The following is a 14,120-nucleotide window of genomic DNA, read 5'->3' on the forward strand; positions in this document are numbered from 1 at the left end:
CCCTTGGGCATATTTCTCTGATTTACAACTATTCAGAGAACATAAATTCACACACTTAGTTCTGTCCACCTAAACAGAATTATATTATGCACATTGCCTTGTGAATGTCTTAGACCTTTTTTTTTTTTTTTTTTAAAAGACTTAACTAATTTATTTGACAGAGAGAGACACAGGGAGAGAGGGAACACAAGCAGGGGCAGAGAGAAAGGGAGAAGTAGGCTTCCCACTGAGCAGAGAGCCCGATGTGGAGTTTGATTCTAGGACCCTGAGATCATGACCTGGGCTGAAGGCAGCGGCTTAACCGACAGCCATCCAGGTGCTCTTGTCTTAGAGCTTAATGTGTGTAAATATACATTTGTCTTATTCTTTTTATTTTATTTTAAAAAAGTGAAATCCTTATTTATTTGAGAGAGAGCAAGAGAGAGTGAGCACAAGCGGGGTGGGGGTGAGGGAGAGAATCTCAAGCAGACTCCCTGCTGAACGTGGAGGCCGATGTGGGGCTGGATCTCATGACCCTGAGATCATGACTTGAGCCAAAATCAAGAGTTGGATGCTTAACTGACTGAGCCACCCAGGCGCCCCCATCTTACTCTTTTTAAAGGTTTCTTAATATACTGTAGTATAGAATCAATACACCATTTCCCCCCAACTCTTTGCTACTAATTAACAGTTTGGCTATTTCTAGTTTTTTACTGAACATTGCTGTAAGGAAGAATCTTACCTATCTTTGGGCATTTGTGAAAGTGTTTTTGGTGCATGAGAGTATTTCTGTTGGATAAATTCAAAGAGGGGACCTGCTAGGTCAAAGGGTGTGAGTAATCATGTGTTAATGATTGTTGGGGTGGCTGGGTGGCTCAGTTGGTTAAGCGTCTGCCTTCAGCTTGGGTCATGATCCCAGGGTCCTAGGACTGAGTTCCGCGGGAGCCTGCTTCTCCCTCTGCCTATCACATTCCCCACCGCATGCTCTCTCCCTCCTTCCCTCTCTCTTTCTCAAACAACTAAATTAAATAATAATAAAAAAAAGAATCATTTAAAAAATTGTTGTTTAAGTGCCTTCTAATGAATTATCAGAACGAAAGGTGGTCCTAGGGACTCCAAACTTATAGTGGGTGGTCTGGGGGACTCGTGAACTTTAGTTGGGTTATACTAGAATAACTTAGACTCAGTGAAAGATGATGGAAGTATGATTCGAGAAAAGGAAGGATGAGAGGGTGGGGGTTGGTGAACATTTAATTCCTGGATGGCCACTGACTTTTCAATGTCCCCGACTTACAGAGACCTGGAGATTATGCAGGGAATGTGGGGCTATGGGAGTCTCTGAATTTATGTGGCCTCTGTAGGGTCTTGGGTGTTCATGCTAAAGTGGCTGAATTACACAGAGGGACCCTCTGTACAGGACCCTGCAGGGCAGGATATAAATCCCATGGAGGCAGGATCATCACGCTTTAGCTCACCAGAGTATCTCATGATATGATGCTTTCTTTAGGAAGTCATTCATTCTTTCAGCACTCAGCACTCTGTGACCAACTACTAAGCACCAGACACCAGGCCAGGTTCTGGAAACACTAACAAGAGCACAGACTTCAGGATGAAGCGGTCGGGGCAGGCAGGGCAATGTGTAGACTGTAACTGAGCTCAAGAGGTTCACTGCTTGGGGTGCATGAAATGGAATACAACCCAAGGCAATGTTGAAAGCGAAGAACTTTTCATTACTTATTATAAGTAAGGAGACAGGGAAATAGCTCTCAGCGTGCTGTCTCCCGTGGGGTTAGTACAGGATGCTTTCACTCAGTGCATTAGGAGACAGGAGCTCATTCACTGTGTTAGGAGACAGGAATGGGGATCTTACAAAAGCAGGCTGTTCAATGGCACAAGCCTAGCATGTCAGCATTCTGGTGCATACATCATACGTTCAAAAAGTGGCAGAAAACCGCCTGTAGGAGGAGATGTTAGTATTCTAATGAGCTACAGTTAACTTCAGGACAACTCAGGGGGGCTTCTGCAAAGGTCCTCAGCTCCAATCCAAGTCAATGACTCATATAAGGGGCTATCAGGGGGGACACATCTAGCAAGGGGCTCTCAGATGAAACATCTAGTTGGGCATCTCTTTGGCTAGAACTGTTGGTTCTGCAAAACGAAACACATTCCTTCCTTGCTTTTGCCCCTTCCCCTCCTCCCTTTTGCTGATAGCTTTCAGCTCTTATTTGAGTAACTTCCCGTTGCATTCTAGCTAACAAGACCACAAGACAGAATGATATGTCTGCTCCCAGTTCAGCGTCCAGGGAATGGTAGGTATCCCTGTGACGCGTGGAGAAAGGGTAGAGCCGGTGTTGGGGTCAGGATCAGTGAAGCAGATGAACAAATGTTTATGCTTTGAACTGTTGGAGTTCGTCCTCGATCTGTCGTAGCAGGAGATGTACCTTACTTACATGGTGCATTATGTCATAAGCGGGACTTCTCAAAGTCAAGGGCATGGCCAGATAGGCTCTGCGGAAGCTCTGCAGGGGTGAGGGACTGCCCCTTGGCAGAGCGGAATAACCATGGAGCCAGTGGGAATAAGTGATGCAGGACTTAAAATAAAAATAACATGAAAAGAAGGAAAAGAGGGGCCCCTGGGTTGCTCCGTTGCTCAAACATCAAAGTCTTGATTTTGGCTCAGGTCATGTTTTCAGGGTCATGAGAGCTAGACTCCCTGCTCAGCCGGGAGTCTTTTGGAGATCTTCTTTCTCCTCCCTCTGCCCCTATCCCCATTTGCTCTCTCTCTCTCCCAATCAATCAATCAATCTTAAAAAAAAAAAAAAAAAGAAAAAGAAAAAGAAAAGAAAACGGCACTTACTTGTGTCCAGAATTCTTTTTCGTGCGCACTTTCAGCTACAGTTATTGATTTGAGGAATCAAACCACAAGTTATTGATTGTGAGAAACACAAGCCAAGGACTGACCCCACAGGCTGAGAAAGCAACTTGGCCAGGGTCACGCAGGTTGTTAAGTCGCTGAACTGTCCCTCTAGTCTCCAAATCTGTGCTCTGTCCAGAGGACCCTGCTTTCTTCACTGGTAGCGGAGGCTGCCGTCGGCCTCCTGTGAGCCCAGCCTCGGATGGGGTCATTGGAAATGGATCAAAGGATGGGAAATAAGAAGAAGGGCTGACCGGAAGGGAACTGAAAGTATTTGCAGCTGAGGGGAAAGCAGAAGAAATAAAAAAAATCAAGGAGCCCTGGGGTATGGCCTTAAAGCAAATGCTTTCTGGGAAGGTGGGGAGCCCCTACCTCTCCCCCTCTGTGGGGGCCTAAGAAGGGTCAAAGCTTCCTGGCCTTCATGGAGTGCAGAAGCGAAGTGTGCACAGGGGAGGACAGCAAAGATGAGTTCGGTTGCTGTCTGGGTGAGAGAAGGCCAGAGAAGGAAGAGAGAAGCACCGTGGGAAAGTGGAAGAGGAAAGGAGGGAAAGTAGAAGCACAGACAGGAGATGAGCGAAAGCAAATCCACGTAAAGACATTTCAGGTTGCAGGTGCGTAAACCTGGCTATCCACTCACACAGCCTCCCCGGGGTCTTAGATCTTCCTGGGGTCCCTGCTCCTTTCCTTCAACATGCACCCCCTTACCCAGGGCTCCACTTCTCAGCCACACCCCCCAGCCCCCTCCTCCCACGTTCACTGTGCCTGTTGGAATGGGACTGTCTGAGATAATGACTCTTTGGTCCCCTTGCCTACGGGCGGTTTCTCCATATTGCCAGCAGGATGGAGACAGCCGGAACATTTCTTCACCTCTGTCCCTGAAGGAGGCAGCCTGACCGGGGCAGAGCGAGGACAGGATTTTGAAGCTGGTTTTGTGAGTCACTGAGAACCCAGCACCCGCCCACTTGAGGCCAAATTTGAAAGTTCAGCTTGTGAAGTGTAGGACCACGTCCAGGTACTGGGGCTTTCTCCGTGGCCTTGCTCGCTCTCAGCTGCTGAGAACAGCCTTGAGTTGAGGAAATTGTGGCCGGACAAACAGCGAGGCAGTTCTGCTCCACGTCAGCCTCCAGCTGGCGGGTTGCTGCTGAGCCTGGGCGGGAGCAGAGCGTCCGGTGGGCGAGGAGCCGGCCGACCACTCCGTCCTCTGGGGATGCTGGGACAAGCTCTCGTCCTCACACTCCTCCTGCTCCTCAACGGGCATCAGGCCCAAGGTAAGGAGGCCCAGCCTGGCATGCGGTGGGGGATAGCATGGACTTGGGGCCAGAGCCCCCAGCCAGGGAGAACAGAACCCACAGCCCCTGGATTATGCCATTTCCAAGGTCACCTGGAAGGGCGATGTTGAGCTGCTCCTGACAGCTCTGGCTAGGGCACAGCAAACAGGCTGGCAGCAGGTTGGGAGGTCCTCGAGAGGGGGGTCTGGCCATGACTTCAGGAATCCAGGTGGCCTGGGGCAAGGAGACTCCTTTCCCCGGGCCTCAGTTTATCTTTCTGTGTAATGGGGAGAAAGTGTCCTCTCTGCTGATTGTAAGATGGACAAAGGAAATATCTCTAAGTGGCGGGATTACCAGCAGAGAGAAGTGGTCCCTGGGCTTGGGTTTCTGTAAGGAAGTTGGGTGGTTCTGGAAAGCAGAGACTGACAGATTGCTCCCTGAGGCAGGGAAGCTGAGCAAGGAGGAGGCACGACCAACAGCCACGCTACCTGCACGGCCTGGTCCCCCACCCCCCAGCAGTCTCCAGCAGCCCAGAAGCTCCAAGAACATGAGAATTAGTAGGGAAATGTTGGCTTGGAGCAGGAGGTGGAGAAGGGGGAGGAAGGAGACAGTATCGGGAAGAGCACATGGAAAACTCCGCTTGGAGAGATCTCGGCTGAAGGCTGCTCCCCGCTCCTCCAGCCCTGGCGTCAGGGGTGCTCTGAGATGGGACTCTGCATTCTAGGTCAGTGGCTCTTCCAGGGCCATCAAGGGGGAGGGAGCGAGCGGAGGACACATTCTGGGTGAACAGGGAAGGAAGTGGGGCACAGGGTAGTGTTGGTCCAAGGCCTGTTAGAAGCCGGGTGCAGACACACTGCGGATACTCTTATGTCCCCAAGGCACCGTCTAGGCTCCGGAGGACTGGGGGAGACAGATGGTTATGACACATGCATTTGTATTTACAAATCTGAACAAATACAGGCAGAGAAGGGCAGAGAGTGCTGGGACAAGGAGCAGTCAGGAAGGTCTGGATGCCAGAGTTGAGGGGGTCTGGGATGATGAGCCGGTGGGGCAGGAGACCGAGGCTGCCCCAGGTCCATGCTTCGGGGCGTGGTGGAGCACATCCACTGCGGGGAACGTTGGGGTGGGGCGGAGGACGGAACTGGCCCCGCCAGGGTGTGGGCACAGGCTGATGGGCTTTGACCTTGGGGAACTTCTCTCTCTTCTGGCTACTGCCCGTGTTTGTGGGGCTGGCCTGCTGTAAGCTGACGAAACTGCTGCTCCGTTTGTTTTAATTTTTAAACTTTTATTTTAAAAGTTTTTAAACCTTTATTATTTTTATTTATTTATTTATTTTAAGGAAGATTTTATTTATTTATTTGAGAGAGAGATTGAGAGGGGAGAGAGAAGGAGCGGGGGGAGGGGCAGAGGGAGAGGGAGGAGCCGGCTCCCTGCTGAGCAGGGGGATGGATCCCAGGACCCTGAGATCATGACGGGAGCCAAAGGCAGACACTTCACCGACTGAGCCACCCAGGTGTCCCATAGTTTTTAAAACTTTTAAGATAAAAAGTTTAAAATAATAATTTCAGAGTTCCAGATAAGTTGCAGGTATAGTACAAAGAATTCTTATATTTCCTTCTCCCAGACTCAACAGTTGTAAACATTTTATCACATTTGCTTTATTTCTCTCTGTCCCCTTATAGGTATGTGCATATAAATGGATAGTAAGTATGTTAACTAACAAAATTTAAATTAAAAAATATTTTAAAAAGTATGATGATAATTTTTGCTGACCCATTTGAGAGTGAATTTTGTAGCATGATTCTTCTAAGAACATGGGCATTCCCATGTCATATTATATCATATCAGCACAATTATCAAATTTAGTAAATCTAACATTCATAGAATCAAATACACAAACCATATTTAAGTATTACCAATTGTTCCAATCATATACTTTATGGCATTCTCCCCTCCTCAGTGCAGAATCCAATCAGGATCATGTATTACATTCACTTGTTAGGTCTTTTTCTCTTATGTGTTTTATTTTTTTATTAAAAAAATTTTTTTAAAGTAAGCTTCCGCACCCAATGTGGGGCTTGAACTCACAACTCCGAGATCAAGAGTTGCATGCTCTGTTGACTGAACCAGCCAGGCACCCCGTTTTTTTTTTTTTTTGTTGTTGTTGTTCTTTTTTTTTTTAAATATTTTATTTATTTATTTGACAGAGATCACAAGTAGGCAGAAAGGCAGGGAGAGGGATAGGGGGACACAGGCTCCCTGCTGAGCTGAGAGCCCGATGCGGGGCTCAATTCCAGGACCCTGAGATCATGACCGGAGCTGAAGGCAGAGGCTTTAACTATCTTTTGATCTATAACAATTTCCCAGCCTTTCTTTGTCTTTCATGACTTTGACATTTTTGCGAAGTACCAGTCAGTTGTTCTGTGGAAGGCTCCTGAATGTGGGTTTGTGTGAGGTTTGCTCATGTGAGCTGGGCTATGTCTTTTGGGCGGGGCTACAACACAAGCGATGCTGTGTCTCTTTCAGAGCCTCCCATCAGGACACATGATGGCCGTGGAATCTTTTTTTTTTTTTTTTAACTGGGCTTGCTGAAGAATTTAATGAGCATAATATATAAGTAAGAAGCTCCTATCACTCTCGAGGTCTGCAGAGTATTTTCAGAAGGCTTCTGACTGCAGAGGAAAAGCCACACGTTTCGCAATGGGCTACGTGATCTATCTTCCTTGACGCCCCTCCCCCATTTCTTGCACGCCCTGCGCCCCGTGTTCCTCTCTCCTTTCTTGCACACCCGGCGTTCAGCGTCCCTGACCTGCTGCTCCTGGAGCACACGGCACTCCGTGGCTTTGCATTTGATTTTCTCCAGGGTCAACCCCACCATCCTGTAATGCCTTATCTTCCTCTCCGTGGTCCTCATCTCCACGGGACTGTTCTCACACGACTCACATCTCACACTCTACTGTTAACTGCTTTGTTGTCTTTTCTGTCTCCCACGCTCCTCTTTACCTCACCGGAATGTAAGATTCTTGAGGCCAGGACATTGTTCTTTCTCGTTCACGGCTGTATCTTCAGCCTCTAGAACAGTATCTGGCACAGTTAGCGTCTCAGTAAATACTTGCTGAATGAATGGTGGGTGGACCCTTTAATCCACAGAATAAAGTGAGAGTTTATCTGTCTATTGGCGAGTTTCATTGAGAGAAGCTGTTCTAGATTTTAAACATACTTCCTCTGTGGTCTTGAAGAAGCTAATTAACCTCTTGTTTCTCAGTTTTCCATTCATAAGGTGAAGTCCAGCATGGTGCGTGCTCCACAGAGATGTGTGAGCATTAGGTGAGCTATGGTATTAAAATACTCTTAGAAAGTTCTTATACCAAGTCCTCCCAAATGTCCCTCGTGTTACTCAGTTCTTTGGAGGTAGAGTCTATGTTTCACTTTGTTTTGTGATCAGAGTCAAGAAGAGAGACTAATTTCTTGGCTAATTATTTGAGTCAGAGCGAGTTAGAAAATCCTGAGGGGTGCCGCAGGTGGCTCAGTCAGTTAGGCATCTACCTTTGGCTCTGGTCATGATCTCGGGGTCCTGGGATTGAAACCCGAGTTGGGCTTCCTCCTCCATGGGGAGCCTGCTTCTTCCTCTTCCTGCCCCTTCATTCTCATGCTTTTTCTCTCTCATGAATGAATAAAATCTTAAAAAAAAAAAAGAAAAGAAAAAGAAAATCTTGGATGAGGGGCACCCGGGTGGCTCAGTTGGTTAAGTGTCTGCCTTCAGTCCAGGTCACGATCTCCGGCTCTTGGGATGGAGCCCAGGCTCTCTGTTCATCGGGGAGTCTGCTTCTCCCTCTGCCTCTCTCCCTGCACTCAGCTTGTGTACTCTCTTTTGCTCCCTCTCTCTCAAATAAGTAAATAAATAAGTATATTTAAAAAAAAAGAACATCTTGGATGAGATGATGTTTTATTTATTTTTAAAGATTTAAAGATTTTATTTTTTTTATTCGAGAGAGAGAGAGCACAAGCAGGGGACAGGGAGAGAGAGAAGTAGGCTCCCCATTGAGCAGGGAGCCCCATCCCAGGACCCTGGGATTATGACCTGAGCTGAAAGTAGACACTTAACTGACTGAGCCACCTGGGCACCTGAGACGATGTTTTAATGGGTGACTCTTTTCTGAGGGTTTTCTCATTGTCATAACTGGGATCTTTGGGAGAATGCAACATTTTTAAACTTAAAAGAACAAGTGTTCAAGACACTTAATACTATTATTACATTGTACAACGTGAAATATTCTAAGATTTTCACAGGGATATCTCCTTCTCAATTCCTAGTCCTTCCCTGATGTGCTTGAACACCTTTGGGCCAGGCCCGGGGCTAGGTGTTAAGAATTCGATGGTGAATCGGTACCTGGGCCCCTTGTTCACAGAGCTAACCTCTAGCACAGGACTCAACATATAATTACAGCTGTCATGAGTGCACTACAAAGTGCCCACACAATAGATACTCAAAATGTTAACCAAGTGAATAAATGAATAGTTTTTAGGTATCTTAGAAGCTGATTTGGAGGAGTTTGGGGTCAGATACGTTGAGCAGCTGCCCATAGAAGTGGGTCTGGGCCCTAAATTCAGGTTCGGCTGTGGATTCTGGGGGCACCCACACTGGGGACTGGATGCACAGGGCCCGCAGACAAAACGGAAGGGCAGGGTAGCATCTCATGGATTAGCGGTAAGGCACGCTTGCCGGCTGTTCTTACAGACTGTGTTGAAATGTTCTCTTCTCGGGAAGGAGCCTCTGATTCTGACTACTCTGGCTGGGATCCAGGCATGTTCCAAGAAGACTGTAGCTGTTTATCTCTTCCTCACTACACCTCCCCTGAAACCAAGGGAATGGTGAAGCTGTTGGGTACGGGGGACAGACGGGGACTCGGGGGACTCAGGGCTGCAGCATCGTCCTGGAGGGAACCGATTCCGTAGAAGTCGCTCCAAGGATTGCTAGGCCATTGTCTTTATAAGCGGACATTTAAAATTTTAATTTTATTTACTTTTTATTATTTTGAGAAAGAGAAAGAACAAGAGAGCGAGAGCATGAGCAGGGTGGGGCAGAGGGAGAACAAGAGAGAGAATCTTAAGCACGGTACATACTCAGCACAGAGCCCAACATGGGGCTTGACCTTACCCCCCTGAGATCATGACCTGAGTCAAAATCAAGAGTTGGACACCACCCGCTGAGCCACCCAGGGGCCCCAATAGACATTTTTATTAAAGTGTGACCCATGTACAGAAAAGCATACAAAATTAGAAACATACATCCCGGGGATGCCCTGGTGGCTCAGGTGGTTGAGCATCTGCCTTTGGCTTGGGTCGTGGTCCCAGGGTCCAGGGATTGAGTCCCGTGTTGGGGTCCCTGCTCCGTGGGGAGACTGCTTCTTCCTCTGCCTCTGCCTCCCTGTCTCTGTCTCTCATGAATAAATAAACAAAATATATAAAAAAGAGAAACGGACATCTCCATATGTTACTGTTAAATGAACATGCTTGTGTAATTACCACACGTTCTCTCCACTCATTAGCTCCTCTCCCTTTCACAAATACGACCACTATTCTGACTTTTGACATCATAGGTTAGTTTGGCCTATCTATAAAGGGTATTCTATGGTGTGTGCTCTATGTTTGTCTTCTTCTGTTCAGCATCTGATGAAATTTACCTGTGTTATTACTTGTACCTGGTCATTTCATGGCTTTTCAGTGTATGACCATGCAGAAGTTTATTCATCCCTTCTGCTATTGATGAATCTTTTGGCTGTTTCCCCCCGCCCCCATTATAATAATGGTGCTAGCAGCCTATTGTACACACTTTTATATATGCATGTCTGTTGAGCATGTCTCTAGGTATAGAATCATAGGGCATGTGTACAGACTTGCAGCAGATGTTGGCCAACTGTTTGCCAAGGTGGTTGAACCAAGCAGTATATGAGAATCCCATGATGTTTCAGGGCTGCTGGCTTCTTTTTTGAGGTCCTGCAAATGGGAAGTGAGGGTGCAGGTGTGTGGAGCCTGGAAGGCAAAGGCTGAAACCAAGGGACCCACCTCTCTGCAGCCTTCCCGGTGTTCTGCACGGAAGTCCTACAGTGCACTTGTTTCTGGGCCTTAGCTGAGATGCATTATTGAATTTTAATTAATTAATTAATTAACTAACTAACTTCATTAAGCATTTACTATGTTCTAAGAACTATACAAGATTCTGTTGATGAAACATGTTGATTGTATCCTTAAGAATCTTTCAGACAGGGGCAGCTAGGTGGCTCAGTCAGTGAGGGGTCTGCCTGTGGCTCAGGTCATGGTCCCGGAATCCTGGGATTGAGCCCCACATGAGATCCCTGCTCAGTGGAACGCCTAGTTCTCCCCCTCCCACGGCTGCTCCCCCTGCTTGTGCTCTGTCTTTTCAAATAAATTAAAAAAAAAAAAAAAGAATCTTTCAGACAGAGGAAAAGGAGCATGTGCAGCAATGATTATAAGGGAAGTGTCACCAAAAGATGAGACCCAGTTAGAGCACAAAGGGACCTGAGAAAATGGAGATTCCTTCTGGCGGGGAGTGGTGTGGCCTGTGGCCCTGATGCATGCAGAATCGCTCAGGAGGTAGGGATAAGGAGGAAAGATGATGTAAGTAGAGGGAACAGCTGACTGGAAGTAGGGAAAAGCACACAGGGTTTGGACAGGAAATGAAAAGCAAATGCACCTGTTAGTTTGGAGAAAGATTGCCTAAACGAGCTGATTGAGTTAACTGATACAAGGAGTTGAGGGGCATGGATTGAGTAAGGTCGATAGAGGTCAGGGGGTTGGATTGTCTGAGGAGAGGAGTCAGTATGGCCAATGAAGCCCCCAAGTGTGGGGTTAGGTGAAGAAAGAGGGGAGATAAAGTGGGATGTGGGCCCTTGAGGGTGCTTTATCTACTTTATGGTTTTTGCCTTGACTGGGGCTGTCCCTGCCCCCAGCACTTCTGGGATCTCACTGGGCTCTACTCACTCAGTCCTCAGCAGGTGGCCCCTCTTTTGCCTTCATCCCAAGCCTGGTGGCACAACCCAGAGCTGAGAAAAACCTCAACATCCTTTTGTTGGCTGGTAAAGTATGCTGCTCTGAGACGTTCCCTCACCCGCTCCCGGCACTCGGCCCTCACCCCTCCTCCACCAGCAGTCCAGGTCAGAGTTGGCTGAGCTGACTGTGGACAATGCATGGCCTTGGAGGCTGCTGGCCAGATTGTCTCCTTGGCCACCCTCCCTGCTCGATGCCCGTTGCTTCCTGAGGAGGCAATAGAGCCAATCACCTCACCTCTGCTCTCCCTCTGCAGAGCTGCTGTCTTACTCCATTTGTTCTCAACCATCGGAAGAGGGGCCCCAAAGCTGCTGAACAGTAACAGCAGCAGTGGTGGCAGCCCCAGGGCCTCCCTGACCACCGGAATCTGCTGTGGCCTCTCCCCTCTGAACAAGCTAGTCCTTTTTGTCAGAGTCTCCTCCATCTCTCACTCAGCATGGGCTAACTTGTGAGGAACTTATGTTTTCTTTTTTAAAAATTATTTGTTTCAAGGGTATAGGTCTGTGATCCATCAGTCTTGTATAATACCCAATGCTCGTTACAACCCATACTCTCCCCCCACAATGTCCGCCCCCCAGTTACCCGATCCTCCCACCCCCCCTACCCTCCACCAACTCTCAGTTTGTTTCCTATGATTAATAGTCTTTTATGGTTTGTCTCCCTCTCTGGTTCCGTCTTGCTTCATTTTTTTCCTCTCTCCCCTATGATCCTCTGCCTTGTTTCTTAAATTCCACATATCACTGAGATCATGTGATAATTGTCTTTGACTGACTTCTTTCCCTTAGCGTAATGCACTCTTGTTCCATCCATATCATTGCAAATGGCAAGATTTCATTCTTTTTGGTGGCTGCATAACATTCCATTATCTATATCTATATCTATATCTATATCTATATCTATATCTATATCTGTCTCACATCTTCTTTATCCATTCATCTGTCGATGGACATCTGGGCTCTTTCCATAGTTTGACTATTGTGGACATTGCTGCTATAAACATTTGGGTGCATGTGCCCCTTTAGATCACTATGTTTGTATCTTTGGGGTAAATACCCAGTAGTGTGATTGCTGGGTCATAGGGCAGCTCTATTTTCTTTTCCTTCTTTCTTTCTTTTTTTAAAAAGATTTTTATTTATTTATTTATTTGAGAGAGAGCATGAGAGGGGAGAAGCAGACTCCCCGTGGATCTGGGAGCCCAATGCAGGACTCGATCCTGGGACTCTGGGATCATGACCTGAGCTGAAGGCAGTTACCCAACCACTGAGCCACCCAGGCGCCTGGCTAGCTCTATTTTCAACTTTTTGAGGAACCTCCATACTGTTTGAGTGGCTGCACCAGCTTGCAATCCCACCAACAGTGTAGGAAGGTTCCCCTTTCTCCATATCCTTACCAACATCTGTTGTTTTCTGACTTGTTAATTTTAGCCATTCTGACTCGTGTGAGGTGGAATCTCATTATGGTTTTGATTTGTATTTCCCTGATGCCAAATGATGTTGTGCACTTTTTCATGTGTCTCTTGGCCATCTGGATGTCTTCTTTGCAGAAATGTCTGTTCATGTTTTCTACCCATTTCTTGGTTGGATTATTTGTTCGTTGGGTGTTGAGTTTGAGAAGTTCTTTATAGATTTTGGATACTAGCTCTTTTTTTTTTTTAAGAGTTTATTTATTTGACAGACAGAGATCACAAGTAGGCAGCGAGGCAGGCAGAGGTGGAGAGAGAAGCAGGCTCCCCGCTGAGCAGAGAGCCTGATGCAGGGCTTGATCCCAGGACCCTGAGATCATGACCTGAGCTGAAGGTAAAGGTTTAACCCACTGAGCCACCCAGGTGCCCTTGGATACTAGCTCTTTATCTGATGTCATTTGCAAATATCTTGTCCCATTCTGTCAGTTGTCTTTTGGTTTTGTTGACTGTTTCTCTTGGTGTGCAAAAGCTTTTTATCTTGAAGAAGTCCCAATAGTTCATTTTTGTCTTTGTTTCCCTTGCCTTTGGAGATTTTTCTAAGAAGAATTTGTTGTGGCTGAAGTCACAGAGGTTGCTGCCTGTGTTTTCCTCAAGGATTTTGATGAATTTCTGTCTCACATTGAGGTCTTTCATCCATTTTGAGTCTATTTTTGTGTGTGATATAAGGAAATGGTCCAGCATGTGGCTGTCCAATTTTCCCAACATCTTTTGTTGAAGAGACTGTCTTTTTTCTAATGAATATTATTTCCTGCTTTGTCAAAGATTAGTTGACCATAGAGGTGAGGGTCCATTTTCTGGGTTCTCTATTCTATTCCCATTGATCTCTGTGTCTTTGTGCCAGTACCATACTGTCCAGATGATTACAGCTTTGTAATAGAGCTTGAAGTCCAGAATTGGGATACCACCAGCTTTGGTTTTCTTTTCCAACATTCCTTTGGCTATTCAGGGTCTTTCCTGGTTCTATACAAATTTTAGGATTATTTGTTCCAGCTCTGTGAAGAAAGTTGATGGTATTTTGAAAGGCATTACATCAAATGTGTTGATTGCTGTAGGTAGTGTAGACATTTTAACAACATTTGTTTTTCCAATCCTTGAGCATGGAACATTTTTCCATTTCTTTGTGTCTTCCTCAATTTCTTTTTTGAGTGTTCTATAATTTTCTGAGTATGGATCATTTGCCTCTTTGGTTAGGTTTATTCCTAGGTATCTTATGGTTTTGGGTGCAATTGTAAATGGGATCAACTCCTTAATTTCTTTCTCTTTTGTCTCCTTGTTGGTGTATAGAAATGCAACTGATTTCTGTGCATTGATTTTTATATTCTACCACTTTACTGAATTTCTGAATGAGTTCTAGCAGTTTTTTACTGGAGTCTTTTTGGCTTTTCACATAGAGTATCAGAAGTTATGTTTTCATACTAGTGTTTCTTAT

At 46.4% G+C, this 14,120-nt stretch overlaps 1 protein-coding gene across 2 annotated transcripts in view; it reads left to right on the top strand.

The window, feature by feature from the left end:
• Positions 1-3,223: 3,223 nt before the first annotated feature.
• CD244 (CD244 molecule) overlaps positions 3,224-14,120 on the top strand; it is a 28,814-nt gene continuing 17,917 nt past the window's right edge. Inside the window, exons 1-2 of one of the 2 annotated variants that reach the window (XM_004775883.3) lie at positions 3,224-3,504; positions 3,733-4,161. In XM_004775883.3, coding sequence (XP_004775940.1) covers positions 4,101-4,161 — 61 coding nt within the window. In that variant the 5' untranslated portion in view covers positions 3,224-3,504; positions 3,733-4,100. Of the gene's footprint in view, positions 3,505-3,732; positions 4,162-4,226; positions 4,886-14,120 lie in introns of those variants that run through there. The other variant, XM_004775884.3, reaches the window with a different exon arrangement.

This window comes from Mustela putorius, unplaced genomic scaffold, assembly GCF_011764305.1.
Source record: "Mustela putorius furo isolate JIRA1106 unplaced genomic scaffold, ASM1176430v1.1 tig00000997_pilon_pilon_pilon, whole genome shotgun sequence".
In the NCBI taxonomy this organism is placed as follows: domain Eukaryota; kingdom Metazoa; phylum Chordata; class Mammalia; order Carnivora; family Mustelidae; genus Mustela; species Mustela putorius.